The sequence below is a fragment of the Suillus bovinus genome (assembly GCF_016758785.1).
Source record: "Suillus bovinus strain UH-Sbo-P2 chromosome Unknown EDB93scaffold_67, whole genome shotgun sequence".
NCBI lineage: Eukaryota > Fungi > Basidiomycota > Agaricomycetes > Boletales > Suillaceae > Suillus > Suillus bovinus.
In genome coordinates this window covers 119744-147440 of record NW_024542123.1, presented here as the reverse complement: position 1 = coordinate 147440, position 27697 = coordinate 119744, and the positions used below count along the sequence as shown (strand labels likewise).

General features: G+C 47.7%; 9 protein-coding genes across 9 annotated transcripts; 1 reads left to right on the top strand and 8 right to left on the bottom strand.

The window, feature by feature from the left end:
- Positions 1-3018: 3018 nt before the first annotated feature.
- On the bottom strand, positions 3019-4639 carry EDB93DRAFT_1091843 (uncharacterized protein; the record flags this gene model as incomplete). The annotated part of the gene is made up of 3 exons (XM_041446388.1): positions 3019-3519; positions 3614-4023; positions 4324-4639. The coding sequence occupies 3 exons, from the start codon at positions 4637-4639 to the stop codon at positions 3019-3021; spliced, it is 1227 nt and encodes a 408-aa protein (XP_041303988.1).
- A 619-nt stretch (positions 4640-5258) lies between these two features.
- Positions 5259-5764, bottom strand: EDB93DRAFT_1169499 (uncharacterized protein; the record flags this gene model as incomplete). Its single annotated transcript, XM_041450297.1, has 2 exons — positions 5259-5556; positions 5610-5764. Coding segments are annotated over 2 exons (349 nt in total), but the record flags the coding sequence as incomplete, so codon positions are not given.
- Positions 5765-6408: 644 nt separating this feature from the next.
- On the bottom strand, positions 6409-8346 carry EDB93DRAFT_1303427 (auxin efflux carrier; the record flags this gene model as incomplete). The annotated part of the gene is made up of 8 exons (XM_041454718.1): positions 6409-6717; positions 6772-6805; positions 6871-7616; positions 7669-7772; positions 7825-7965; positions 8027-8099; positions 8150-8237; positions 8288-8346. 8 exons carry the CDS (start codon positions 8344-8346, stop codon positions 6583-6585), a joined length of 1380 nt encoding a protein of 459 aa, XP_041303986.1. The 3' UTR covers positions 6409-6582.
- A 1716-nt stretch (positions 8347-10062) lies between these two features.
- On the bottom strand, positions 10063-12394 carry EDB93DRAFT_785906 (uncharacterized protein). The gene is made up of 13 exons (XM_041457472.1): positions 12141-12394; positions 12046-12078; positions 11976-11995; positions 11909-11923; positions 11811-11849; positions 11727-11755; positions 11655-11668; positions 11564-11599; positions 11329-11388; positions 11136-11270; positions 10849-11080; positions 10736-10793; positions 10063-10680 (listed from the first exon to the last, which is right to left on the bottom strand). Exons 1-13 carry the CDS (start codon positions 12256-12258, stop codon positions 10477-10479), a joined length of 993 nt encoding a protein of 330 aa, XP_041303985.1. The 5' UTR covers positions 12259-12394; the 3' UTR covers positions 10063-10476.
- Positions 12395-12740: 346 nt separating this feature from the next.
- On the bottom strand, positions 12741-13739 carry EDB93DRAFT_785960 (uncharacterized protein). The gene is made up of 4 exons (XM_041457473.1): positions 13473-13739; positions 13132-13416; positions 13012-13064; positions 12741-12961 (listed from the first exon to the last, which is right to left on the bottom strand). Exons 1-4 carry the CDS (start codon positions 13487-13489, stop codon positions 12825-12827), a joined length of 492 nt encoding a protein of 163 aa, XP_041303984.1. The 5' UTR covers positions 13490-13739; the 3' UTR covers positions 12741-12824.
- A 1545-nt stretch (positions 13740-15284) lies between these two features.
- Positions 15285-18170, bottom strand: EDB93DRAFT_785790 (amino acid permease). The gene is made up of 14 exons (XM_041457470.1): positions 18127-18170; positions 17745-18059; positions 17563-17683; positions 17389-17511; positions 17321-17333; positions 17158-17271; positions 17077-17107; positions 16802-17021; positions 16537-16752; positions 16412-16487; positions 16031-16359; positions 15789-15970; positions 15681-15732; positions 15285-15623 (listed from the first exon to the last, which is right to left on the bottom strand). The coding sequence occupies exons 2-14, from the start codon at positions 17894-17896 to the stop codon at positions 15618-15620; spliced, it is 1635 nt and encodes a 544-aa protein (XP_041303983.1). The 5' UTR covers positions 17897-18059; positions 18127-18170; the 3' UTR covers positions 15285-15617.
- Positions 18171-18238: 68 nt separating this feature from the next.
- On the top strand, positions 18239-22555 carry EDB93DRAFT_1330916 (Oxysterol-binding protein-domain-containing protein). The gene is made up of 12 exons (XM_041455184.1): positions 18239-18501; positions 18552-18602; positions 18653-18772; positions 18826-19050; positions 19102-19413; positions 19465-19602; positions 19655-21036; positions 21090-21117; positions 21170-21288; positions 21338-21460; positions 21515-21742; positions 21801-22555. The coding sequence occupies exons 1-12, from the start codon at positions 18288-18290 to the stop codon at positions 22461-22463; spliced, it is 3603 nt and encodes a 1200-aa protein (XP_041303982.1). The 5' UTR covers positions 18239-18287; the 3' UTR covers positions 22464-22555.
- A 365-nt stretch (positions 22556-22920) lies between these two features.
- EDB93DRAFT_1339467 (uncharacterized protein) lies at positions 22921-24723 on the bottom strand (the record flags this gene model as incomplete). The annotated part of the gene is made up of 5 exons (XM_041455423.1): positions 22921-23436; positions 23485-23744; positions 23799-24046; positions 24116-24480; positions 24547-24723. 5 exons carry the CDS (start codon positions 24721-24723, stop codon positions 22921-22923), a joined length of 1566 nt encoding a protein of 521 aa, XP_041303981.1.
- A 1220-nt stretch (positions 24724-25943) lies between these two features.
- On the bottom strand, positions 25944-27038 carry EDB93DRAFT_785679 (uncharacterized protein). The gene is made up of 3 exons (XM_041457469.1): positions 26932-27038; positions 26173-26881; positions 25944-26119 (listed from the first exon to the last, which is right to left on the bottom strand). Exons 2-3 carry the CDS (start codon positions 26703-26705, stop codon positions 26107-26109), a joined length of 546 nt encoding a protein of 181 aa, XP_041303980.1. The 5' UTR covers positions 26706-26881; positions 26932-27038; the 3' UTR covers positions 25944-26106.
- Between the last annotated feature and the right edge of the window lie 659 nt (positions 27039-27697).

The following is a 27697-nucleotide window of genomic DNA, read 5'->3' as shown; positions in this document are numbered from 1 at the left end:
GCTTTTCGTTCTGGTCTTGTGCGGATCGTCAGCAGAAAATAAGAGGGTCGGGTATCAGGCGTCCAAACTCACTTCATAGTGCATAGTCAAGGCGTCTCTCCACAATATTAATGGCGTAGGCTGAGCTGGCCGCTCCTGGTCCGAACCAACCTGAGCCTGGCTGTTGTGAACTCGTTTGAAGTAGTCCGGCCAGGGTCTACCGAGCTTGACCTGGAAACCTAAGCAATGACCACTTGGAGATAGTTTGCTTGACAAGAGATCCTGAACAATTAGTAAATTGTCCTGACCATTTACGCATCCCCACATCGTCGCAGCTCCTGTTATCATCGATGCATCCCTGAGGCAGATTAGTGATGAGCTTGTGACAGCTTTCAACTTCAAAATTATCGGGATAGTCTAAGGCGGTGCAATTTACAAGGTTACGTACTTGCACAAGTCCATGGTAAATCCCCTTTGACATTGATATTCGCCTCCCCCCGTCTTGGACGGAAGACCGCATTCCTACTTTATCGTGGTCAACTGACCGAAAAGAGCCCGACCGGGCATTTTACGGACATGAGCTCACGAGTCTTCACTAATGAGGTAATCATGCCTTATCGTTCGACTCGACAGCGGAGCAAGGTCAAATATAGCGTCACCGAGGTCAGGTGCTTCCTGTGCAGCACTCACATGCACCTTTCGCCCAGAAGTGGCCATTTGGCCAAAGGGAAGGTCGAGAGTAGGGGCCGTCAATATGTTCATCACCCCAGACATAAGAATCAACTAGGGCAGCAGGAATACAGCTGTTATATTCATGTCAGAGCATGCTTGCGTCAGGAATACCTGTAAATAATTCCTTGGCACATAAAAGAGACAGTTTGCAAGGTCAATCTCACCTGGGTCGGTACTGTGGGTAAACTGCGATGGCGCTCCGACCTGACGCAATGTTATGTTGATGATGGTTGACGACGCTGATGAGAAAACTGTCTGCGAGTGTTTCAATGATGATAGTCGTAGAGAGAAATCATTTAGTCACCATGGTCATCCCTCTCTAAGCCATGTTATCCCCAGCCGTGGAAGAGGAAACAGCTTTCGCCCGATATCAAAAACTATCAGCAGCTCTCAACTTGTGGTCCAGCATGGTCCATGCGCTTCCCTGTCGTCTACACCAGACCAATAAAATCACAGTCGATTGAGTTGCACCCGCGCTGGCATGTAAATAGGCTTATGGTGCAATTCGATTCCAGTAACCAGAAATGATGCCAGGCGACAGAATGAAACGGTTGTTCTTTGCCATTAGTAGTAGCTGCAAATGTCATCAATTTAAATTTCCGAACTGCAAAGACAAGATATGGATTCAGAGACGGTTCAACATCAATGACCCATGTGGGAGAACTCACATATCACGGTCCAGGGCACGAGCAACTGCGCGCCCGTGAACTATGCACCTCACACGATCCCAGTAACAGTGATTTATGATACAATAGTTGGCATGATTAACTGAATAAGTTGGGGCCGCCCTTCATGTAGGGTTTGCCGAAATTCCTGCCACATCTAATAGCAATACCACTTCTGTCGAATGAACCAGAATCGTGCTGATTAGTATATGCAGGATATAAAAGCTGGCCGTCTCCTTACCCCGTCCTCAAATATATCATTCGAGATCCTCTTCAGAAGACTACACATTACCTTGCACAAAATGCATTTCTCCTTCTTCGCCATCGTCTTTGCTCCAACAACACCTATGATGTCTGTCAGTGCATGTAGCGGATTGACTTGCACAAAAGATACAGATTGCTCCCAAACATGATTTGTGCACAAGACGTCAGTATTAGCAGGTTGCCGCGCAACCAGTCGACTCACCTTCGCGCTTTAGAGTGGATTTTTAAGCTGCATATCGATCACAAGTTGAACATTGGGTTTCCAACACCAGCGGACAGTTGATGAGGCAGAGTTCCCACTGGCTCTATAGTCGTTAGGATACCTGAGATTTTGGAAAAAATAGAATTCAAATAGAATTGACCAGTAAGTAAAAAGGCCCAGTGACTGAGTCGGGACTCGAGACGGGTACATAATCCAGGGCGTGGGAACTTGGAAGTTGGAACAAGCCGACCGCTGCCAAACCTACTACATTCCCTGCACCTGCCGAGTTTTAGGGCGCCTGCGGATATTGCTCAAAATTTGCCAACTGCCTTTCCTGTTGGTTCGATAAATTATTGTCATCACGCGGCGTACGATCGATACTGATGTGCTAGATCGCGAAATAGTAGGGTCTGTTGCGGCCAAGCCCGATATGTTTACTAGTGCTTACTGCACAGCAATTTCGTCGGAAGATGGCAATTTGAAGCCCTCTCATTTGCGCCCAAATTGCCAATCTCCAGTCTCAACTTAGGGCATACAATCACTACTTCGACAATGCAGACGGCATCCACATCTTCCCGAAGCTGCGACAGTCACCTATAGGCTTAGCCCGAGTTCAGAACAAACCATATCACCTCATTTATCGGATGCCACGATGCATGAGCACGTTCCTGGACCACCTTTGGACATCGGCTCTAGTTTACCATCTCCAAAACGCAGCATGACACCATTCACTGATATATCATAACACCGCTCGAACTTTCTCCACTAGCACCGCAAATTGTACCAGTGCGCGCTCCCAGGAACGCCTGCGCTATGTCACTTGTGAAGAACTTCAGTTTTACACGTTCGATTTTCTACCTCAGGAGTCCATTCTTACTATTCTGCACGTCTTACATACAGCCGCAATGGTTGTAGCCTGACACATGGGTTCGTAGATTGTTCTTTTTGCAAGTACATGTCACTCCTACACGCGATTTTATTTCAGTCACATTTCGATGGAGGCGTTCGTATTCGCTGGTATCTATTTCACAAGTCTATCACTAGAGAACAAACGGTGTTGTTCGTGTGTTATTCAAGTCAAATAATAGTTTACAATGTTCAAACTTACCTTGAGTCATGCTCTCACTTCCAATTGTGACAGTGATTCATTGCAGGTATATCAGCATCTTAGTGAAACTACAAATGCGGAATAAACGTAGTCCAAGCTACAGTATTATATACGCCAGTAGGTAGTGATTGTAAGCTCATAATCATAAGTACAATTAGCGTAACGCGTGCAGTGATATATATGAGAGCAGCAATCTGTCCAAGGGAAAATCCGAATATCATTGGAGTGGGCTTGTGCCACATGATTGCCAGAGCATCAAGCGAAATAACTACAGGCGCACATATTATCAGAAGGGAAGTTGCACGCCATAATATGTGCTCCACTTGGTTGTGAAAAAAGTAATCCCAACCAAGACAATGTACCCCTCCAAACACCATCCCACTAAAACATCCAATGAAAAGTATGATCTCACCAACAGGATACGTAGTCAGCAGGCCCCTGCCATCGTACTGGTGGTAGTCAAAGCTATTAGCATAGCCACCTAGAGATGGAACACGACGAGAACGGGCGGAGGCTTTTGCCGTGATGCCCATAAGGCAGACAAAAGGACGGATGACATGTCTCTTAATCTGCCGATAGAAAGACTCGGAGGAACGATCATTATCAACGCCTCTATTGTTAGAATGCAGACAAATCAGAATAATCTCAGGCAACGATATTGACGACGTACTCATAGGATAACCGGTCTGGCAAAGTTGCAGTTGCTTTCAGATGAACAATATAGGGACAACCTACATCCTTAGGCTTCTTCCACCACAAAGCATAAGCAATGCAAGTCAGAACAGCCACAGCCAGAGTGTCGATTTCAAGCAGGGTAATCGGAAGGTTCTGAATGTATCGGGCGACGAGCTGGGCGATGAACCACGCCAACTGAAGAACAGCGATACCTTTGGACAGTCCATCCCCCTTACTTCGATCTTCTATCTCTGCCTCTGTGATGACGGGCATATCCACGGATCCATTACGAACAAATTTCATGAGCTCATGGGGAGTAAGAGTAGCTCGCGGCCTGTCATTAACGTAGAGCATAAATCCACCCATCCATGCGAAAAACCCATGGGTTACTGTCCATCCTATGAAGGGGTCGGTTATATGTTAGTCCTGCATAACTAAAGAATCCAAGCATATGACTGACGGTGAAACTCTACACATCCAGGAGCTTCTAAACTTTGACTCTCTGACATATCTCGATCATTGTCGTCGGTCGTGCCACTTTGTGCGTCATAAAAGCCAACTTCATACGGGATGGAATTGAAGGACTGCTGCGTGGCCCATGAGATCATGAGTTCTGGGACCATCAATGCTATGACCATGACTAACCACCGTAGATGTGCTCTCTGAAATAAACCTATTGGCGCCCTTTCCAGCATCACGAGCGCTGAAAAACTGCCGCGTAGCCCATGTAATCATGAGTTCTGGGGCGATCAGCGCTATGACCATGATAAATAGACGACGCGAAGTAATGGCGACTTTGCTCTCGTTCATACCCGGGATGTTAGGATGAATGGCAGTCCATGTGCACGCAAACAAAGTTAAGGCACAGCTCAAGAGGATGTCCCACAAGGTTCTGGTATTGCAGGATGGACAGTTGCTAGCATCAAGTGTATGAAAACTGGTGTCGTTGAGACTGGGGAGTGAAGCGCGAACGAACGGAGCACATAAGAGAACAGCGCAGGGAAGGAGGGTCATTATGATGGTGAAGTTGAGGGTATCTGTTCATCCTGTTCTCCCAGGCTTTAAGGGCAAGTCACTGGATTAATGCCGTAGCGCATTCACCAATGGCAGTGAAATTATACACAGGACTGCACTGCCCGGTGCGGGGCGCTCCCCACAGGCAATTCATGAAGTGGCTAAGGAGGTTTTAGACCACATAATAGACGAAGGAAAACAGTCATTCCGATAAGTTCACCTTTATGAAAAGGACGCACTGTCTTCCTTTTGTCGGTTTGCCTACGGAGACTAATTCGTGATTTCTTGAATTTTAGCCCACCTCATCTGCTTCCCTGCTCGCTCTTGTTCATCTCCAGTGTTTTTGTGCTTGTAACAGTGAAGAGTACTAGTGGTCGAATTCGTAAGCAGGTAGTAAGCCCAACCTATCAGATGATCATGTCAGCGACTCTGCGAAGCTAGATAATCATTAATCCCCAGTGAAAACCCACTATGGTGTGGCACGATGAGAACGGGCGTGATATGTTTTTTTTTTCTCACCTACGCAAAAAATCAGAGACAGACATATGACGTCGGTAGGAATCACATATATTGCATGATGGGGCACGATCTCCGACGACGACATAAGTTTTTCGTTCAATTTTCAGATAAAATCATATAACACCATATAATTTAGTACAGTAGAATACATGGATTGATATGAGGAGAAACGATATGCTACGACAGTGCATGACATGAGTAGTACTAGGTATCGCGGCAGCATACAGGCAGGTGCAGGGCGCGTAGCAGCTGGAACTGCATGGGTAAACCTGTGGGTGTGGGCAGTCGTACTCGCACCTGTACCCGTTTCCCTGCGGATATTAACGGGTCACTGTAAAGAATATAGGAAACAATGTGTGCGTGAATCCATCGAAGAATGAGTGAAATATGGGGGAACGCTAAGTAGAGAGTCAGTGTTCGCTAAGAAGGCTCGGAAGACGAGATCACGCACCGTCTGAGAGCATGCCATGACCAGAGCAGAGCACCATCAGCGTCCAGTAAGCAGGCCAAAAGATGAGAGCAAGAAGACTCACACTGACAGCCTTTGGCGAAGAAAAGATGCCAGAGACCCTCCAATGACTCAAGTGGAACTGGCGGGTGCCCATGTGTGCTCGTCGAACGCATATACCCACCCTTTCGATTCCTGTTAAAAAAATCAAGCCTGTTTATGAATGATAACAATACCACTTACACGTATTGCCTTGGGAGACAAAAAAATTGGCGTGGGGAGGCTCCATAAAAAATGATGATAGTACAGAGGGAGACGACATTGTAGTAGTAAGAAGATAAGATGAAAATGACTAAGTTGTACGACTCAAATACAATGTTAATGATGATGTCATGCCACATTGTGTGAGAGTTCTGCAAATACAATGCAATGTGCGCGCGATACGATGCGAAGCTCCGAAGGATCGGAAGAAACGATGCAAAACGACAAACTGTAATGTAAGGACGATGCAAAGTGACGCAAGGAACGACGCTAAACAATTAATGTGGCTACAATTTGCTTTTCATAATCTACCCTATCAACGATGTTACAATCAGAAAATAATCAGATCCCATCGTGCCACGCCATAGTGGGTTTTCACTGGGATTAATCATTGGTCTTAGGCGGTGCATTTTACGTACTTACTTTATCATAGACAACGTCTTTAAGCTGTGCTATAGTGAGCCGGTCCAGCTACTTCACGGACATGAATTCACGACTTCTGTTTACTGACGTAGATATCATAGTAAATTCCCATGTGTACACGACTTGGTTCTCACAATTATCAGTTCTAGGGACCTTGTAAACAAGATTACAAGATAATTATCATTCGTACATCAATCTAATCGTTCAGACTCGAAGCATCAAATCTATCATCTAAGAGGTTGTGTATTTCCTGTGCAGTACTCGCATGCACCGGATACCCAGGAGTGGCCAGTTAACCGAAGAGAAGGTTGAGTGTAAAGGCCATCAATACCGCCATCACCCCCGGCATAAGGATCAACTGCGGCAGCAGGAATGCGACAAGATGATCTGTTGTAGTGGCGTCAGAGAACGCTTGCGTCAGGATCACCTGCACATAATTCCTCAGCACACAAGAGGCAGTTTTCAGGAGCAATAATCTCACCTGCGACGATGCTATGGGCAAACATGACACGAAGCTGTGATATGATAGGTCAGCCCAGTCAGCTAAAAGTAGATGCGGCGCATAGCAAATTAGACGAACATGCATACAAATCTGAGCACTTTATCTTCGGCGTGAATGAACCCTATCTGAGTGAATCCTTCGCAGATGAGAACTCCGAGGACTGGCATGATGAGCTGTTTGCCAACAGCAAGTGTTACAATGGCCCTAAGGGGTAGTGCAGTCCAGCGTCCGCGAGGGATACTCATTCTCGCGATTGCAGATCCGAGAATAATCAGTCCAATGGGAGAACTGGCTGCTCCCAAGTAGGCCGCTGTGTCCATTATAAATGCCAGTGGTGGTTGTCCATCAGGAGCTGGTGGAACGTTCGTTCCTGATACATTAGGGATAAATAATGCCTTCAAAGCTGATATTCTTGAGACAACGAGCGAGATAACCACGGACAACAAGACAGGGAATGAAAGATTGCAAAGCAAGTTCACGTATCGCATGGCAGGGCGAGGTTTATTATGAGAGGAGTTCTCTGTGGATGGTGGCATAGTGTGTGGTTGTGCATCTATGGACGATTGCGAATCATTGCATATGCCCGATGGTGTGTCATGTTGCACAATGGTTGACGTTGATGGAGAATCTGCCAGTGAATGCTCCAACGATGACAGTTGCGGGGAGAGATCTCTGCTAGACATTGTATCACTGTAGGCATTCCTCTCTAGGTCATTATTTTTCTCAGCTGCAGAAGAGGAAACACTTTTCGCCTGCTCGTCACTTGTATCAGGCCCAATAAAATCACGCTCGATCAAGTTGCGCCCGCACGTGAGTATAGTCAGCTTATGGCGCAATTCAGCATTATACAACAGGATCCATGAAAAAAAAACTCACGTAGAAGATGACGCAAAAGGCGCTGACGTATGTTACCGCGAGGTCTTGGTCGTAGACACTGTTGAAAGGGAGAGAGGCCATTATGTCTGTCATGACCGACATCGCTATAAGGTACCACGGTCAGCGAATGGTACGATATTAAAACATGTAACCTACTTATGTCACAGCTGCTCGCCCAACCTCCAGCAACTAAAATACCGTACCGAAACCGATATGGAACCCAGAAAAATCGTTTGATAAACAGAGATAATGTGAAGCCTATTGCCATGTAGATGAGTGCAATCACTATCAGCGGTCCTAAAGAGATCGTGCCCAAGTTAATTGTGTGATATCAACGCATTTCAGGAAGACAACGAACCAAAAGCTGCATCGTTCTTTGCATTCAATGCAGATAAAGCCCTCGAGAACATGAGGCTAGGCAAAGTAACGTTCTGGATCATGCCTATCAGTTCCATTCTTCCAGCGAGTAGGTCAAGCTAACCAACACTACTTGCACAGCGCCGCGAGTTGCAATCGCAGGGAAAAAGCCAGCTCTTGTAATGCCGTACCCACAAGCGACGCATATGAAACTGGTAAACGTTCAGAACGATACGAAAGGAGCTCAGGAAACGACACTGACAGTCGGAGAAGAGGTCTTACAGCTACCCACAATAAAGTTCCGAAAGATATGTTCGCCATTGGTATAGGATGTCAGATTGCCATATTCATACCGAGTATCTTATGTATTAATACTGAAATATTGACACGTGTAGCATTGGAACAATTGGCTCAGGGTTGTGTCGTCGACGAAAAGGAAGTCCAACCTTCGGATGAATGACGGATTGGCTCAGCGACGCGTTAACCGAATATGCGAAGTCCGGAGATGACTCAGTCTGACATGAGCATGAGTGCTGAGCGTCGAATCGTGATAATGTATCTGCTGTTTACCTGCTCACCAACTAATAAGAATTTGACCGTTTACGATGGGATACTTTAATTTCCGGAGTGGTGGCCGCCAAGCCCCTTGACGAATGATCCTAGATGAGTGAAGTGAAGGTGGGAATGTGGTCCGCGACTAAGATGCTGACGGTCTAGTATCCAAGTTTCACGAGGAATCCTCATGCGCGGAGCTTGTGTGGAAGTAATAACCAGAGCTCCATCCCATAAATTCGCGTAACGAGGTGGTCCTCAAGTAGCCCATGGCCACACGCCGTGTGACAAACGCGGTTGATCTCTATTAAATGCACTAGATATTTTAGGGCTGGCCTCAGTCGAATTGGACGACTCCAGGTCACGGTATGGCGTATCAGTGTGTGACTTGAAACGTGTCGCAATTTCGAGGAGTTGCTCACCAGATTAGTGCGACCGATGTCAAATGGAAGCCTCTTCAGTGGCTGGGAAGTACATTGCCAATGATGAGGACCGAATGCAGCCTCCTCCGTTGTTGGTCAGCTGCACGTACGATTTGTTCCGAATGATAGACAAACCCATCCACCACCAACATTGTCTTGTTGCTGATCTGTCTCACTGAACGTTGGATTTCCGTATCGCAAAGAGCGCAATTGAGGCGGGGGGCGCAGTCAGCCAATGACAATTGTTCATTGTTGGCCACCACAGGAGTTTACGTAGAAGCAATGCTGGGACATGAGTGATGCATCATGCGTGGACGCTGAAGCGCTGACGGGGCACAGCAGAAGAGACATTATGAGAGAGATTGTGAGATATAGAAGTCGAAGGCAGACCGGCAGCGTTATTACCAATTGGAGCTCGGCGCTCAACGGAACTTCAGCCGCCCAGCACGGGTAAAACCGCGTTTGTAACACGTTTCGATGTCGAGCACCTAGCCTTTCCCATGCCAGTGCAAACCTTGAAAGGAACTAACTCGCCAGGTCGGCTGTACACTCCGGTTCCAAGAATACGCCCAAAGGAGGAAGAATGATAGCACAACTGTCAATGCAGTGAGCTTAATTGGTCCAGGATAAGCGGTCTGACTCGGAGACATACGTATTGCGGATGTGTTATGCACGGACAAACTTGAAATTCAGCATGCTATACCAGCTGCTTCGAAATAACCATTGATTCATGTCTGGAATCGCGTATATCCCTCCCGCTTACTAGAAAGACCGCTGTATTCGAAGGTCACGGTGTACCTGCCGCAGCAACGATTCTTCCAGTCTTTCAATTCCTTCTGAAGGAGTCTAGCATCCTCAGGATTCACAACATCGTGACGTGCTGCCGCCTCCCCATAATCAGTACATCCTGCTACTGTCGACGCTTTAGCGCGTCACAGTGCTACTTGCTACTGTCTTCAGCTTTCTGTATCTCCACTGGTCAGGATCCTGTGCCAAAATTGCGCCACTCTCACATGCTGTGACTCGTCCGCTAGCCGCCAGGCTCAGCCTGCACCGTTTTCTGCCCTTCTTCTTCCCTTTCTAGGACCTCACATGGGTCAAGGGACCCCTATTCATTTCCCGCCACCCCCTAAGTTAGTCGTCACTGTTCTACGCCTGCTGCTATCACCACGCACCCTCTACGCGCTCTTCGCACAGGTTCGCAGTTCATATGTCCTCTTCAAGTTGTTGTCTCCATGATTAATGTTTGTTTCGATCTTCTAGTACTAGTCCAAGGTTGCGCAATTGAATATACAATATCTGTTAAGCACGGCATGTTCGAACCTAAGTATTTCGTCAAATCTCGTGAAATATTTATTCTAATCACTATGTGCATTGATTTTGAAGCCCAAGTAGTGCGACTAGGGTTGGAATGAAGACAAAACCTAAATTTTCCTGCTTCCTGCAGAGCACGAGATAACCGTTAACATCTCGTGTGTCACACACTACTGCTAGTCGATACATGCATGCGCTCCTGAAAAGCGATTGAGGTCATACCACTTGCTGCATCGGAGTCGGCCACGAGCTTAGCGTGATACTCTCGAACGCCAAGGATCAGGCGTGGTCCCAGCACAAATGACTGCACGACTGTCAAAATCTGAGTCAAGCCATCCAAAGCCTGAGCTTCTAGAGAATTTTGGTCCTATAGAAATTATGAGCGGTGGTTGCATGCAGAGGCAAATGAAAGATTGACATACCAGTGAGATTGTTGGAGATAAAAGAACAGTGAGCTCAAAGCAAGAAACAGCAACAAAGCTACCATGTCCATCCTTTAGCGAAAGAGGGCACCGTAATTACAATATGGCCTTACCTCGCAAAGTAAACCAAGTGAGTTTTCATCAACACCGTAAAACAGTCCCCGATAATCCCTCCCGCCGAATGACGTCGCAGTTCACAAGAGTGTTTTACAGCAATCCAAGCTGCGAGACATAGTGCGAGGACCTCCCACACAGTTGCAAGTATCCAGGTGATAAGATACAGAAGCAAGGTATCTTCCGCATTGTTAATCTGACACTGATAAGTCTCAGAAAGAATCAATTCCTCTGGTATCCACCAATGAGCCCCATGCATGTTTGTTTTATCGACAGTCAAGCGTACCTCCTGAAGTATGCATCATTGTTATTACGCCTACCACTCCGTCGAAAATGTTGACAACCAGGAAGGTGACAATGAGAAATATCAAGATCTTTCTGGATTGTTGATACATGGCATGCAATCGAGTGATGATGATGACTTGCAGCATGTTTCAATCACGTCAATATCACTGAGGTCTCGCAAGTGCCAAGCTCACCCCACAGCATCGCAAATACCAAAACAATCATCCAATTATTTACGACGTAGATGATCCGGCCTGATGAATGCAGTAAGTGACCATCCTCGAGTAGCGCACTCTTCAAATGGACTCACATCTGTGGCAGTATAGCGTGGGTCTCATTAGTGAACCAGAAGTTTGGTAAACAAATACACTCACTGCTATAGGGCATCGCGGTTAATTGGAGGGGGATGGTAGAATATGTGGAGAAGACTCACTGTATCCGTCAACGAGATGGTCGGAACACCACCTGTATTCCGTTGGGCAAAAGAAGCAAAGACAGTGAATGTAGTAAGGAGACGTACTCAATATGGCTATGCTGATTGTGAGAGATAGACTATCAGCACGACATCAACTATTGAGCCTTCCAAACATACGCAGCAGATATGATTCCAAGATAGCGCACCTAAAATACTTTCAAGTCAGCACAACATAGCAACTGCGACAAGCAAGCTACATACGCTGAGATAAAGGACTGTCATTAGGGACCAACGTTGCATCTGTAATTAAGTGTATGTTTATGTTCATGTGTCTTCCTCTGACATGAGACTCTACTCACCCAGATTAGTTCGACCTATAAAACTATTCTTAGCGAGATGACTACTCTAGTCATAGCATTAACATACTTCTTGTCCAAATGTAAGTGCTGAGAACACTTGTAAGATATCAGCATTCCATCGATGTTATTATGCTCACCCCAATCATACGTCACTCCAGCAAAGGCGGCAACTACAAAACCGCAGCCAAGGTTAGATCGGGTCAGCTTCAACATTCGACCCCTCTTTACGAACCTACAAAATAGCTAGAAAACCGATCTGCATTAATGGTCGGCCACCAAGTGGGATCATTTGAGACTATGGTCATATTGGGAGAGAATATGTATGAGTGAGAGGCAAATTTGGTTGACATATGACGATGGCATTCGTGCTAGTTATAGTGACCACCACCCAGTGCCTTGATCGCCAAAACGATACCGAGGGATGATGACCGTTCTTGTTTTAATCGACAGAAGTAGATATGTTTGTGCATGAAAACAAGGTAGATCAACCCAGTGGCTCACGATAGATGGATGTTGGTCGCGATATATTTGCGCGATAGAAACACCCGAACACCGCAAAAGATTGACCAACATCAAGAGCTGTCGCCTCATTTCCAACGCCATTCTCGATTTCTTTGCTACACGTGCAGCAGTCCATTAATGCAACTGAGTACTGCTTCATGTGTTTGACACATACTGATCATGGCGCGACCATCAAAATGGCTGTTGTTCCCTTTCTCCTTGCCTTGCTGTATTGCTATCGGCATGATACCGGCCAGGGAAATCAGCCATCACAAACAGGGGAGATTCACAGGAAGCTCACGTCCTAGCCTGACCACTGATACCTCCCCGCAGGCACATATCTCAATGTCTCATCTCATCCTTGGGCCATCTGTCGCTTCATGCACGCCCTCTCAGCTTTCCCTCGAAAATTTGGCTATTGTAGTATCATCAGGATGCCAGAAATGGTGAACGCATAGTAGTTGATTTGCATCGTGGAGTTGACGCGGCAGCGAGTGGCACCAAGTTTCATCAGAGATGCCCTGGTTAAGATTCCGTGATTGATGTAACACCCTAGATCAAAAGAGCGTTGAGATAGGACAGAGAGAGAACAATGCTCAGACCTATAATGGCTGTTCGTAGGGTAGCCTGGTGGGAGTATGGATTGGAACGCTGTCTATATTTCGCATGAGCCAGCTACTATAACAACGCCAGAGATGACACCAACATCTCAGAACTCTCACTGAAGATCAACACATGATGCACTGCGAGATGATTTCAGAATGCACAGGTGGTGCTGTTCGGTGGTGTAGATGCTGAACATCTCTTTTCGGCGGGCGCGCCAGGATAAGAAACTAACGAAAATAGAGCACTGGAAGAAAACAAAGTCGGACACACCACAGGAAGCCCGATGTTCATTTTGTAGTTGATGGCATACTGATGCTCGCATTGTTCCGAAATGAACATCAGCAGCATCTCTGCCTCGCTTCCTTCCTCTGGGGACTTGAGTCCAGGAGCGCAGTAAGGACCTAGTAGGGTTGTTGGCCTAGGGCGACTGATGAAAACTGACGCAAATTTAACGCACCACGCTAGATTCAACATTCATCCCGCAATTGACGTTTTGGATTGGTGTGATGAGCAGTGTAAGCCCGCAAAAGTGCTGGTCTACAATATAATCTCGTGATTGATGGTCTTGAGAGTACGCGAGAACAGTCGAGGTTGGTGCGGTCCAAGAAATTCAAGTGGTCGTCATCGTTAGCTGCATCGAGTCTCTGTCAGAAACAATGATACATTCACGAACAGTGATAACACATGAATGAGCTAAAGGGCCCAGAGGATGCAAATTGCAATGTATGGATGTTGCCAGTGACTCGGAGACTCGGATGCAACTGGAAGTCCTGTTACATAGCCTATGATCAAGCACGACATCAATGATCAGATAGCTATGTTTTATGGATAATCAAGAAGGAACGTCGACTGTCTAGCTAGTGGAAGATGAGAGGAGCGTGTACTCGAGGCAAGACCGGTCGGAACCACTTGTGTTAGACCTGCCCGGTTCTTTGCTGGTATGGTTGCTGAGCTTACAGCTCAATGCTATCTAATCACTCACGCAACAAGAACTGTCCTTTTTTTTTATCCGTCGTCGAAGTAGCCTGAGGATCAAAGCTCTCCTTCATTTCCGAGTCGGCAGCAGTGAGATTGGTGCGGATTTCGGAGGACGGCGGCCCTTGCTGGCTTTGGCCATTGCAGATTCCTTCGCACTGGCGCCATGGCTCGGATTCCACCAAATTTCACATTCCGATGCTGTGCCGTTCATGCCGAACAGAAACGACGAACGAAAAGGACTGACTGGAAAATGACTCGTTTTTGACAGAAACACGAAAACAAATTCGAAAACAACGACGAAAACGACTCGAAAACGCTACTGTGAACCTGGCTAATAGTTGTCCGTGCTAATCGTTGTCTCAAAATACTGGGGTTTAGACCATTTAGTCCAGGATCTCAGAGGCCTCAGCATCCAGCTTCAATCCCTGAAATTATGACGGTATCTATATTACAAAGGGCTTCGTACGTTTGATTAATGACTAGGACTTCCCATGCGACTCGGAATCTTGTTTCCACCGTGACAGACTAACAAGCACCCATCACCGATAAGCAGGGTAGCAGAGCTAAGAGCAACCCTTTCCCCCTCACTTTATATCCAAAGAAGAACACGAGTGCTAGACGTCCATCACCGAGCAGCCTGGTCACCAAGGTCAGCCATTCGTCAGCGTTGGAATAAACAACCTCGACCTCATCTAAAACAGCTAGTGGTATCATCCAACTCATTCGAACTCATCAAAATCAAAAGCGTTTTCCTCGAGCACTTCAAATTCTTCAATACTTTGAACTTCTTTAACTCTTCGGGAACCACAAATTCAGCAACAACGTCGTCAGGCGAGACACTCTGGGGCAGCAAGAAGTTATCTGTATCACGAGTCGAGAGTGGAGGTGTCCACGCGAAGGATGCTTCAACATTCTGTGCAGTCTCAACAGCAATGCTGACCTCTCCACGAGTGTGCATGTAGTAAGCATATCGACGACGGATGGACTTTCCAGCCTACGGCTGTGTTGTTGAAGGTTTGCACTACTGCATTTGCATGCCTTGCAAATGAAAGGATCGTCTCAGCAAAGACCAGACCCTCAATGGATAAATCTCGAAATTAAGTGGAGCAGTAATGCGAGGGGACGTCATACACCATCGTACGTGATGGATGTCGGTCTTTATTTTCTATTGAATTGAAGCTGTCACGGTGTTGTAAGATCTAAATTATACGTCTGCAAGTCCGATACCCTGGAGTTCTGCCAGGTTCTGCCAACAACACCGAGTACGATCCCAGCAATAGTGGTTTATGATACAATAGTTGGCATATCAATTGAATGACCTTGAAAGTTGTAGGTTCTGCCAAATTTTCCGCCACATCTGATAACAGTTCTTCCGAATCGCCATGTCCGACTAAAATTCAACCACATGACTCACCTCTGCGCCTCAGAATGTACTTTTAAGCTGCATGACGATCATCAGCTGAACACTGGGTTGGCTGCTCGAGCGGTACACTGCGACACTTGCACAGTTGAACTCCATTCACGAGTTGAAGGTGAGAGGACTACGGAATGATTTAACTTTTGCTAAACATTAAATGTTTTGCCTGTTTCTGCTTCAGTTGCACATAGTATAGGAACGCAATCATCACATCTTGTCAGAAAGATAAGCAAACCAACTAGTGATCACCATCACCGAAAGAAGACTCACAAGCTTCATCCAAAATGCCTCCACAATATTCCTCGGGGGCACGTCTGCATGCCTGTGACAAGCATCTCAGCATGACTCATACTTCACAAGCAAGTAAAAGAATCCTACGTCATTGCTTCGATTTCTGCGATGCCAGAGTGGAAGTCCATCTCGTTCGGCTTGATGAGAGGGACTCGCTTCCAGATTTTAGCGATAGCATATAAAACAGGAAAAAGCATCATGGGCAGATAATTGGTAAGGAACGTTGCTATTGACCAGTTATCTCTCAGGAAGACCTCCCATGCACTGAACTGAAAGTCATAAGCCCAATAATCACTTCATAATATCGCATATGCGGAATCTAAACTCACCAACAGCGTCACAAGTGATGCGCCGATGACCCACCAGGCGGCAAACGGTTGGAGCCGAGAAAAGTACGGGAGCTCAGTCATTTTGTGCCCCTGTGCAAGAAAGCCTTTGCGGAAGCGCAAATAGATGACACCAATGCCGAACCAGGTCGTGAGGCCCGCAGTGGCACACATGCTAGAGAACCACGTGAACACCATTCCGGAGCTCGTATTGACCGCCATGTAAGCGAGGATAGAAAAAGAAGCACACGTGGCTACTGCGACATAGGGAAGACCGGAACGCGAGGTACGAAGGAATACCTTTGGGGCATTGCCGGAGGCGGCGAGGCCATCTACAAGTAAATTAGATTGGATGCAATCCCATAGACCTAGATAGAGGCTCACATAGGCCTCTGGAGGCGATGTAAAGGTCACTAGAAGCCGCAGACCAGGCCGATGTCAGTAAGGCGGCATTGATCACCTACAGGGGCATGAGGAACACATTGCTGTATAGCACAAGACACACTTACCGAGGGCAATCCTTTGATGCCAGCTTGATTGATTGCAATTACAAATGGAGATGCAGAAGCATTGTCAGAGTTTACGTTCAGCAAGGGGTTGTTTGAGGGTACTAGCAGTCCGATAACGAAGACACCGCCAATATAAAATAGCAGAAGCCGGATATAAACACGGCGAATGGCTTTTGGTAGATTCCTGCGCGGGTTCTTGGCTTCTGCAGCCGCCATCTGACGTGTTTTAACCTCAAAAAGTCCAAGGAAGGACGTTACGACTCACAGCCACGACTTCCAACCCAACATATGCGAATGCAGCTTGTGTCACTACACGAGACCAGCCTAGAAAACGGCCAGTCGTGCCACTTATACCATAAAATTGGACAAACGGGCCAGGATCCTTCCAGTAACGAAATCCGATACGATCGTGGTTCGGGCCACCACCAAGATCAAGGACGATCCCCAAGATGAGGAGACCGACAATCAAAACAACCTTGATGGAGCTGATTCGCACATAGCGTCAGGCAAAGAAAAGAACTTTGGAGAAGATAGCCTTACGCAAACATGAATTCGGTTTCACCGTACACACCTGCAGGAAACGTTAAGGTACAATAGAAGACAAATAGCATGAACATTTACCAACGCCGCTCATGTTAATCCCGACGGCAACAACGAGACACATTGTTATCCATACCGCGTTGTTTACACCAGGATGCCAGAAATTTATGATGGTAGCGGCCGCGGACAACTCGGCTTCGATATAATGAATGGTATTCGTTAGCAGATGATTCAGAAACTGTACCTGGTAATGTCACCTGACAAAACAATAACGTTCAAAAACTCAATATATCACATAGAGGGTCAAATTACCGTCCAATTGTACCATAGATTCCATCCCAGTGCAAATGAAAATGCCGGATCAACGAAGCGCTCAGCGAGTTTGATATGACCACCGGCAACTGGGAGGTAGGAGATCATCTCTCCGATTGTGATCTGGTGACAAAACGATGAAGAATAAAGTTCGGGAATATACACCTGACTGACCATCACACAGTAAGATATAGAGCCAATGAATATGTAGCCCAATAAAAGGCCTAGAGGACCGCCATTCATGAGCGCCGACCCGGTCCCGAGGAATAGTCCTGTGCCAATCACGCCGCCGATACTGGAAAAGTAGTGTGATGGTGATTTGGTCTTTACAGTTAGAAAGGTTAACAGATAGATACCTTATCATCGCAACATGACGATTTTTAAGCTGTCGGTGAAGTTTGAAGTCTGGTGGTGGCGAATAGCTGTCATTACTGCTTGCGTGTTCCCCTGAACCAATGTCGACCTCAAAGGCTTTCTCCTTGTCTGGAGAAGAGAGACTATTCCTCATTACTATGGTGTAGATAGATGAATGGAAGGAGACGGGTCGGAAGGGATCCACATTGAAACTGTGCTTTATATAGACCCGGCCTGGTATCTCGGGCGGGGAGATGTTGACTGTTAGACAGCGATAGCGCCGGTGGCAAAGATTGCAAAAATTATCATGGGAATAGCTTGAGCATGATCATGCGGCTACTTGGGTGCCAAAGATTAACAAGGAGTCGAGGAAGGTATTCTTACGTCTTCACAACTGTGGGAGAAGACAGGCACAGGCCTGCGAGCGCTATTAGTTATTGTATATGGCAGCGGCAGGGCCAGTTGTAAGCGCAGTGTGGTTGGGGTACCAGCGCGAGTCAGGAACATGCAGTAAGTGACACGTGATTCGGTGCTTCTGAAATTGCATGGGGAGCCTGAGCAAGCTGCCGTATACCTACTACTACTTGGTCTGTTGCTTTCTTGAATACGTCTACTCGCTTTATTCTTCTTACCCGGTTTCCCCTTCATTTTACGCAAGGGCTGCCCGCACTACACTATCCTGTATTTTGAATTTGGAGGTGCAAAGTTGCGGTGGATATATAATGAGCTCCTCCCTCTCCATTCGTAGTCTCAGGTCCGGTGAGTTCTTCAGTTCCTTGGCCTTGGATCCAGTTATTTATGAACAGCAGATGTAACAGAGCCCCTTCATCAAGTCAAACTGCTGTCAGCGCTTCGGAGTGGTATGAGTTCACTTCTCTTCTCCTACCTCATACCAAATCCTTTTCCACAGGTGATCCTGCTCTCATACATCCATTTCTTGCTGAAATCGGAAAGGAAAGACGAAATTCTGTCGATGGAGACATTAATACTGGAGCTGCTGCCCTCCACCTCGCTATACGCTGCGCTTCCGGTAGGTCATAGCTTTTGCTTGCTGCTCTTGCCCTCTCTCACCTGTAACCGAAGTCGATACTGTACAATTACTCCTATCTCACAGAGCCATATCACCCAATGGCGTACACCCACCAGGATCTGGGACCACCCCTCTGCATCTTGCAGCGTCCCTCGGTCGTGCAGACATCGTAGGCGTGTTGCTCGACCAGGCTGGCATTGACGATACCCTCCGTGATAACAGCGGAAAAACATGCAAAGATGTGGCAAAGTTAAAAGAAGTAATCCAAACCTTGGAAGGTGCGTACACCCTCTCTATTTCGATGCCTTCTTCACTAACGCCACTCCTAGATTCGCGTTCCTTTTTGAACGCCTCATATAGGTCCCTTCTACGCTCATATATTTTATCTCCCATGGATACACCCCCAAATCATGCATTGGTAGCTCTACTGGAATCACCGCGGGCACGTGGAGTTGATTTGTCGTACTTGGACGATGCGTCTGGCACTTCTCTGCTGCACGAGGCAGCCAGGCGGAAAAACTTGCGCCTCATTGAACTAGCTGTGCGAGCAGGAGCAAGCGTTTTCGTGCGAGACCGCAGGGGGAAAATGGCGTACGAGGGCACAGGAAAAGATGATCACGTACGGGTATTCTTGCGACAATGTACGTTGTCCTTGCGCGCTCCCTTACCTACTGTGCTCAAAATAATGATAGTCGCAAACCACGATACCTCTCTCATTGAGGTCCCGTCTTCGGAACCTCCCGTCATGAAGGGCTACCTCAATAAATATACCAATGTCGCTAAGGGCTATAATACTAGATGGTTTGTTCTAAAAGATGGTGTACTCTCATGTTCGTCATCTCTTCCCTCTTTTGATTGTCTATGGTGCTCAACCTTCCGCAGATTACCGGCATCAAGAAGATGAAGACATAGCTAGCCGCGGTTCCATCGCCATGAAAAATGCCATCCTCAAGGTCTCGCCTGGCGACGACAAGACGCGGTTTGAGATCCACTCGACCCCATCTCGAGGACATACCACTGGGCAAAAATGGTACATGCGTGCTAACCATCACGTTGAGGCCGCCGGGTGGACGCAGGCCCTTGGGAAGAGTATACAATGGGGGCGGCGCGATGAACAAGTGCTGCGAAAGAGCGGGGAAAGCGAGCTGCACGCTTTGAAGCCCAAGAGTCTGCGCACGAGCTTTCAGTCGGTGATGTCAGTGCGACGAATAGATGCGGGTACCCGTGGCGGTGGGTCACAAAGCTCCTTTATGGGTATAGCAGATGAGAGCATGGAGGATGGGACGCCTCCTGAGACAAGCAAGGCAACTAAAAGCCGTTCTACCTCGGAGAATGAAGAGCACAATGGTAGTTCTTCAACATCGGTCCTCACGCAGTCGCCTCCTCACAATGGGACTTTTGACCTGCAAGGGAACTCGGTTGCAGCACAAATGGAACTCACCACCCAGCTTCTGTCTAACCTCGCACTGCCACCAGATGCAGCGCCCAGGACGCAGGAACTCCGCACAGCGCTCAAAGAATCGTTCGCGATCGTACAAACGATGATAGATGAGTATATTCAGATGGCCAAGGACCGTGAGGAGTGGTGGAAATCTCAACTACAGCGTGAGCGTGAGAGACAGACAGTGTGGGAAGAGAGCTTACAAACTGTCGTGCGGGAAGGCGAAGTCCTGGAACAAGAGCTACGCATGCGGTCTCGGAAACGAGGTAGCAGATTCTTCGATGCTGGTATAAACGATGGAGGTGGAGGCACGCTCCGACAGCGCCCTGCGACCATGCCATTTATATCTTCTGTGCTTGAAGAACCCTATTCCTCACCCTCGGTGCGCCCTGCACCAATCACCATCGTCTCTCCGCCTAAGGAAGTCAACGGGATATCCGTATCGACTCTGCCATTGTCACCCGCAAGCGCAGGGGTCACACCGACCGCGCAGCGTATGTCGAGGCACGATCAGGAGGAGGAAGACGCCGCCGACACGGATGAGGAAGATGAATTCTTCGATGCCATTGAGGCCAATGCCCTTCCAAATCTCGTCGTTAGCCAACTGCTATCGAACCCGATGCACGCGGCGCCTGCGTTTTCCTTCATGAACAGGGAATTTTTTACAGGTTATCAAAATTTGAGGATGCGATTACCTATCGGGTCGGATAACAGGCCAAGCACGAGTCTCTGGTCTGTGCTGAAGCATAGTATTGGAAAGGATTTGACGAGGATTAGTTTCCCCGTCATGTTTAATGAGCCGACAAGTATGTTGCAGCGAATGGTGAGTTTTTATCTGGTTAATGGGTATTTGCACACTGTCTTATTTGAGTGAAGGCGGAGGACATGGAGTTCTCGGAGTGTCGTAAGTATCTCATTTATGTGATCGCTGGTTGTAGCAGCTCATCAGTTGATAGTCCATGTTGCTGCTCGTGAGCAAGACCCGCATCGGCGGTTAGCATTTGTGGCCGCATTCGCAATGTCAAATTATTCATCGACCATCGGACGTATAGCTAAACCCTTTAATCCTATGCTTGTAGGTACCTTTCATGCCTTTCATGTAGGCAAATTCTCAACTTATCCAGAGCGAAACATTCGAATACGTCAGACTTGACAAAGAGTATCGCTACGTCTCTGAGCAAGTCAGCCATCATCCCCCCATCTCCGCTTGCTGGGCAGAATCGCCGTATTGGCATTATTATGGAGAGGTTTGTTACGTTTATGTGTCGCATGATTTGTCTCCTGACACTTATCCACACCAGGTCGACGCACAAAACAAATTTATGGGAAAATCTTTCGAGATTCGTCCTACTGGCGTTGCGCATGCTGAACTTCTTCTTCCTGAAGAGTGGGCGCCTGACTACCCTAAGTGTACTGCTGCTGGGATCCAGGGAAAGGTGGTTGAGCACTTCTCGTGGAAGAAAGTGACCACAAATGTCTCCGGGTTCATCTTAGGCTCTCCCAGTATCGATCACTATGGTGACATGATCGTGAGTGATTCGCTCTTCTTCCTCTTCATGCTTCTAAGCTGAAACAACGTTGTTACAGGTCACAAATCATCGCACTGGCGACCAGTGTATACTAACATTCAAGCCGAGAGGATGGCGGGGTAAAGACGCATACGAAATCTCTGGTGTCGTGCGAGACGCAGACGGAGAGGTAACACATGAGGTAGCTGGACGGTGGAACAGCCAACTCATATGTCGCGCCGTCGGCACAGGCAGCGGATTCCTACACCCTGACGCTACTGTAAGTGGACCCTCTTCGCCCAACTACACTGCAGAATACATCCTCCTCTGGCGTAACTCCGAAAAGCCTACCGCACCTTTCAACCTCACGCCGTTCGCCATCACACTGAATGACTGCCCTGATGAAACGCTAAGGCCATACTTGTGCCCGACAGACTGCCGGCTGCGACCTGATCAACGGGCGTTTGAGATGGGGAAGTATGAATTTGCGAATGGGCTGAAGATACAGCAAGAGGAGCGGCAGCGAGCGACACGGCGTGCAAGGGAAGAGGGGCGAGTGCCGCCGCATCGACCCAGGTGGTTTAGAGCGGAGACGGATGAGGATACTAAGGAGAGGGTGTGGGTGCCTTCGAAGGTTGGGAATAGGTTGGAGTATTGGGTAGAGAGAGAGAGGGTGTGGAAGATGGGAGGCGGGCAGCCATGGAAGGATGTGGAACCTATTTTTATAGAGGACACTGTTTAGTCGATGTACATGATTCATAGATAGAGCATGATTTGTATTTAGCTTGCCAGATGCTGCGAAACATGATGCCGAAGACTGGCCATAGCACAAGCACGACTTACCTTTGACACCATTGTTGTGTCTCGGACAGCAAGGGGCACAAGTCCTCCTAGTCAGGTTCATGGACGTACGACTTATGAAAGTGGCTTGCAAATATGAACTCGGAGCTCCTAGAAATGTTTGGTGTCGCTCCGACGTCTCATATTTGCATTTTGTATAACTTTTTTTTTCATCTCATATTTCTATCTATTTCGTTCAGTACTTAGACGTTTATTGCCACATATCTACCTCTAACTTGTCAATTTTCACTGGGGCTGAACGTTGACGTTGAGTTTCGTCCCACATGTTTTGTCCCCTGTGAGAAAAACACTTTCTATGCTTCGACGACAGAATCAAAGTACACAATCTATTGATCATCCTAGTGAACCCCTGGAAGCTTGCTGGTCACTACGTCGTAGATGTTGTACAACTGCTCATAAGTGATCACCTTCCGTTCTTCCGAGCCACTCTTCCACTGCATCCTCTGATCAACTTCCGCCGTAAGTTCATTTATAAAGAAATTGGAGGACCGCTGGATTTCCACAAGCCTCCAACAGCCATAAAGTAGCTGTTCCGTTGGCGAGTCCAGGACATCTAAAAGATATACAGGAGGGTTTCTTGCATCGAAAAAGCAGCACCGTCCTTGTTGGATGAGCCGAATAGTATGGCCGCCAAACAAAGTACGGTAAAGTTCTCGTATCTGAGATTCTTCGTCTGGATTCTTGTTCCAAAGTCGGCGCTCCAGACCACGTTTCATGATCGAATAGAAAAGAACAAGAATGAATGACTCCAGGTCATGGTGCACCTCGCGTTTGCTTTGGGCTGGTCGAATTTCCTTCTTGTCCGGGAGAAGCATCATGGATAGGAGTTCTTCGGCCATGAACAGAGCAGTACCCTGAAGATAATCTTTAGTGGAAGCAAGCAAGTTACAAAGTAGACGTACTGTGATCTCTGCGCCAGGAGCCTCTGAGCTCGAAGGAACGGTTTCCTCCAAAAATACACTTCTAGTATTCAACTGGCCGGCAACGGGGGAGAGCGTATGCAGTGAGACTACGCTTTGAGTCTCTGGCTGTGCCACCGAAGCAAGCTCGAGATCTGCGACAAACCCCTCCCATCCTTCAGTGCAATCTGGATCACCGACAAAGATATTGCCTGGACTCATGTCTCGATGAAGAATACCTTGCTCCACTAGTCCTTGATGTCCTGAAAATGAGATGATTCAGGAAAACAATCAGCACTAATTGAATGATGTCGAACCTTTGAGCGCAGCAAGAGACCCTAAAATGAAATCTTTCGTTGTGTCGGCATCCCACAAGGGGCGTCCCACAGTTTCCAGCGCGAGACGATGGAGGACAGGATAATCGGGAACGCCAGCATCATCATTGAGAATGAGTGAACGGAGGGTACCGACCGTAACACGAGCATTGGTCTCCCTTCCGAGGGGAATGCAGACATCATCCCCAAGACTGAATTCAGCGACGCCTGGCAAAGGTGACTTGATACGCCTATAAATGTTGGATTCGCTTTCCCGAGTTTGCGACCTCCATAAGGTTTTCAAGATAACAACAACTTACTTCTTCCCTGGCTTGTTCTCAGCCAATACGGCTCTCCACGTAGCTGTACCACGACCTAGTAAAGACAAAGAATACCATATCGGTGGACCCTCAGTCTTCCACAGACACGTGTCACCAGCTGCACCCGTGCTAACTAGGAAGGAGGGATACCCGAACTGGTAGTACGAGTGACCTTCAAGCAAGCGAGCCGACCTGTCGTGTCCGATATCATAGGCAGTCATATGTGTTGTGAGCTGAAGGATTACACTGACGAGGATATCAAGATTTTGGAGGATGTCGTAGTCATCGGAAATGATAACGCCTCGGCGGTCGTACCAACCAAGGGAGAATTTATCCCCGTAAATAAACATACACAGGACGTAGAGCTATAACGGTCGTGTGGCCATCATGAGCCTTGCATAATTAGCACCCTGCGACACGATCGGTCTAACAGATGTGGACTTGGTCGCGTTGGGACCTTCCCGGACGTGGGGTTTCACTTCAACAAATCCTGAAATCTGCCTCCACTTGACGCCGTCACGCCCCACATCAATGGCAGGAGTCAGGGGGCCCGACGTTGGAGGTACTTCAGTCAGTACGAAGTCAGGCTTATCGTTAGGAAAGGACATATTCTCAGCATCAGGGACGTGATCGGCCATTGACACCATCTGTCGAAACTGTGTTTGTTTATATCCTGTCACTTCTGCAGCTGCACCCTCTATCGTGCGAAATATACTTTGCTATAGAATGTCTCAATAATAAATGAAGGCCAGCTTGGCGAAACGAGTACTCACCAATGGTGAATATAAATATTGTTCATCGATGCCATCCCTTACATTTTGTCGAAATTCAGCCAGATCAAGGCTCGCCCTGATGATATTTTATATTGGTTTGACGACGGTGTCGATATTGGTACTGAACAATTTGTCGTAAGCTTTGATAGGTTTGGTTGATCGATATTCGATGTGACCAAGGAGATCCTCATATGTTGTGCAGGACTCCCCTGAGTAGGTCATGACAGCACCAAAGATCTGTATGGAACCAGCGTAAGGTTTCACAGGGGAAGTCGGAAGGAAATCAGGTAGTAAAAGGCTTTAGGTTCGACGTCAGCGTCTTGAATGCCCTCGATGCTAGTAGTTCGCGCCACATTGGGGTGCGGTTGGTTTACATATTATCTCATAATATTGTCCTGTTTTAGGTTTAGACGGAGAACGTGACATTGCTCCTGTTTAGTTGCTGTCACGCTGCTCCGCATCCCCGAGTCGACTATGCTTGCAGCAATGCCAACGTGTACGGTTATAACTTACGAGGTATCCGGGAGTTTGCAGGCAGACGACTGGAGCGGTTGATATGAAGGAGGATGACGATGATACTCTGCCATTTCACTTGGGGCTAAACGGCCAAACCAAGTGTCGATCGCGGTAAGCCGCGCCCAATGTCATCGTCTTCAGGAATCATATCTCATATTGTTGCGTTTTCCAGACGCTTGTCCGTTCCCATTCGTTCTTTAGCAAGTGTCTCGTGTTCTTCCATGCCTTCACGTCTCAATGTTTTTGCACCTACCATTCTCATAGCACTAGCTCGTTATTGGCATACACACGTTGTATTATACACAAAGAACCGCGTTCATTAACGTTCATTCCCGTTGACCCCAGTCCTCTAGATATTTAAACTATGTATGCTTCATGCAACTAAAAGCAGACCACCCCGTAATATCCAAGCACTTCCCTGCTATTCCTGTTCTTCAGTTTCTGCAATCCACTTGGGAGGTGCTTTGAACACACCATTCTCTCCATTGATTTCCCTTGACCCATCTCTGATCACAAAATTCATTGCCCTGTGATCGTTCCATGCTCTTAAAAATCTATCACTCAGTCACGACCCTTCGAACGTGTTGTTCGCTCAAACTGCCTCAAATGCAGTGCTACGTATGCATAATAGACGATGGACTAACTGGACACTGCATATCGTACTCAACAAAGAGTATCTGGCATCTGCACACATTAATTTCATCATAATCGAGAGCTATAAGGATGAAATTGATTAGCTGCGCGGAATGGAAAATACTGAAGACTCACTCCTTGCGGCAGTGCTGCCAGTGTGTCCCATGCGCCATGAGACTCAGATCAAGCTCAACACCTCTGGGTATCACTAATGCAGTCCGAGGATTATAAAACGAGTCTCGAGAAGCGGGCGGCACCCAGAATAAGAGCTGATCATTTGGTCCTGACACCCATCCATCGCCTCCAAGCACAAATGTGTGATCTTCATGGTGGGTGCCTGCCAGAAGCTCGGCAGTATCGCACAGTACATGTTTCGGGTTCGATGAGAAGGAAATTAGGTCATCGTTGGTGGTATGAGGTGTGGGGATGGCTGCTGTTGGATGTGGGATGCAACTGCCGTGCGAGGAGGATGATGAACAATCTTCTTCGGCATGGTCCTTTGACTTCCCAATCACTGTGTGCCACACACGGACAGTCCCATCATATGAACAAGAAATGATGTGAGTCCCATTTTGCGAGAAAGAGACTGAGGTGACCCCATCAGTGTGCCCCAACAAGGGCTGACTGATTGGCTTCCCTGTTCCTGTATCCCACAGCCGGACAGTCATGTCGTCCGAACCAGAGACAATGCGAGTCCCATCATGAGAGAATGAGACAGACCTAACCCAACGAGTGTGCCCTTCCAATGGCTCGCCAACTGGCTTTCGCGTTGCTATGTCCCACAGCAGGATTGTGAGATCGGCCGAACCAGAAACAATGCAAGTCCCATCCGGAGAGAACGACACTGAGCAAACATCAGCAGTGTGCCCACAGAAAGGTTCACCCACTAACTGCCCTGTCCCTACATCCCACAGCCGTATAGTATTATCTCCAGAACCAGTCGCGACGCGAGTTCCATCCGGCGAGAAAGAGACTGAGCAAACCCAATCAGTGTGCCCCTCTAAGGGCTCACCCACTAACTGCCCTGTCCCTGCATCCCACAGCCGCACTGTCCTATCACCCGAACCAGAGACTATGCGAGTCCCATCCGGAGAGAATGAGATTGAAGTGACATATTCAGTGTGCCCTTCCAAGGGCTCACCAATTGGCTGTCGCGTTGCTACATCCCACAACCGGACAGTCTTATCTGCAGAACCACTTGCGATACGAGTCCCATCCGGAGAGAACGACACTGAGCAAACATCAGCAGTGTGCCCCAACAAGGGCTCACCAACTGGGTGACCTGTTACTGCATCCACCAGCCAGATAGTACCATCCTGAGAACCAGTAGTGAAGCGGGTCCCATCCGGCGACAGCGAGACTGAGGTAATGGGATTGGAATTGGTGGGTCCTTGCAAGGGTTCACCAACTGGCTGCTCTGTAGATGTATCCCACAGTCGGACATTGTTATCTCCAGAAGCAGTCGCGATGCGGGTCCCATCCGGAGAGAACGAAATTGAGTTGATCCCAGCAGTGCGCCCCAGCAAGGGCTCACCGACTGGCTTCCCTTTTGCTGGATCCCACAGCCGGACAGTCTGATCGTACGAACCTGTCACAATGCGACTTCCGTCCGGCGAGAACGAAACTGACGTCACTGAACTAGTGTGCCCCTCCATGGGCT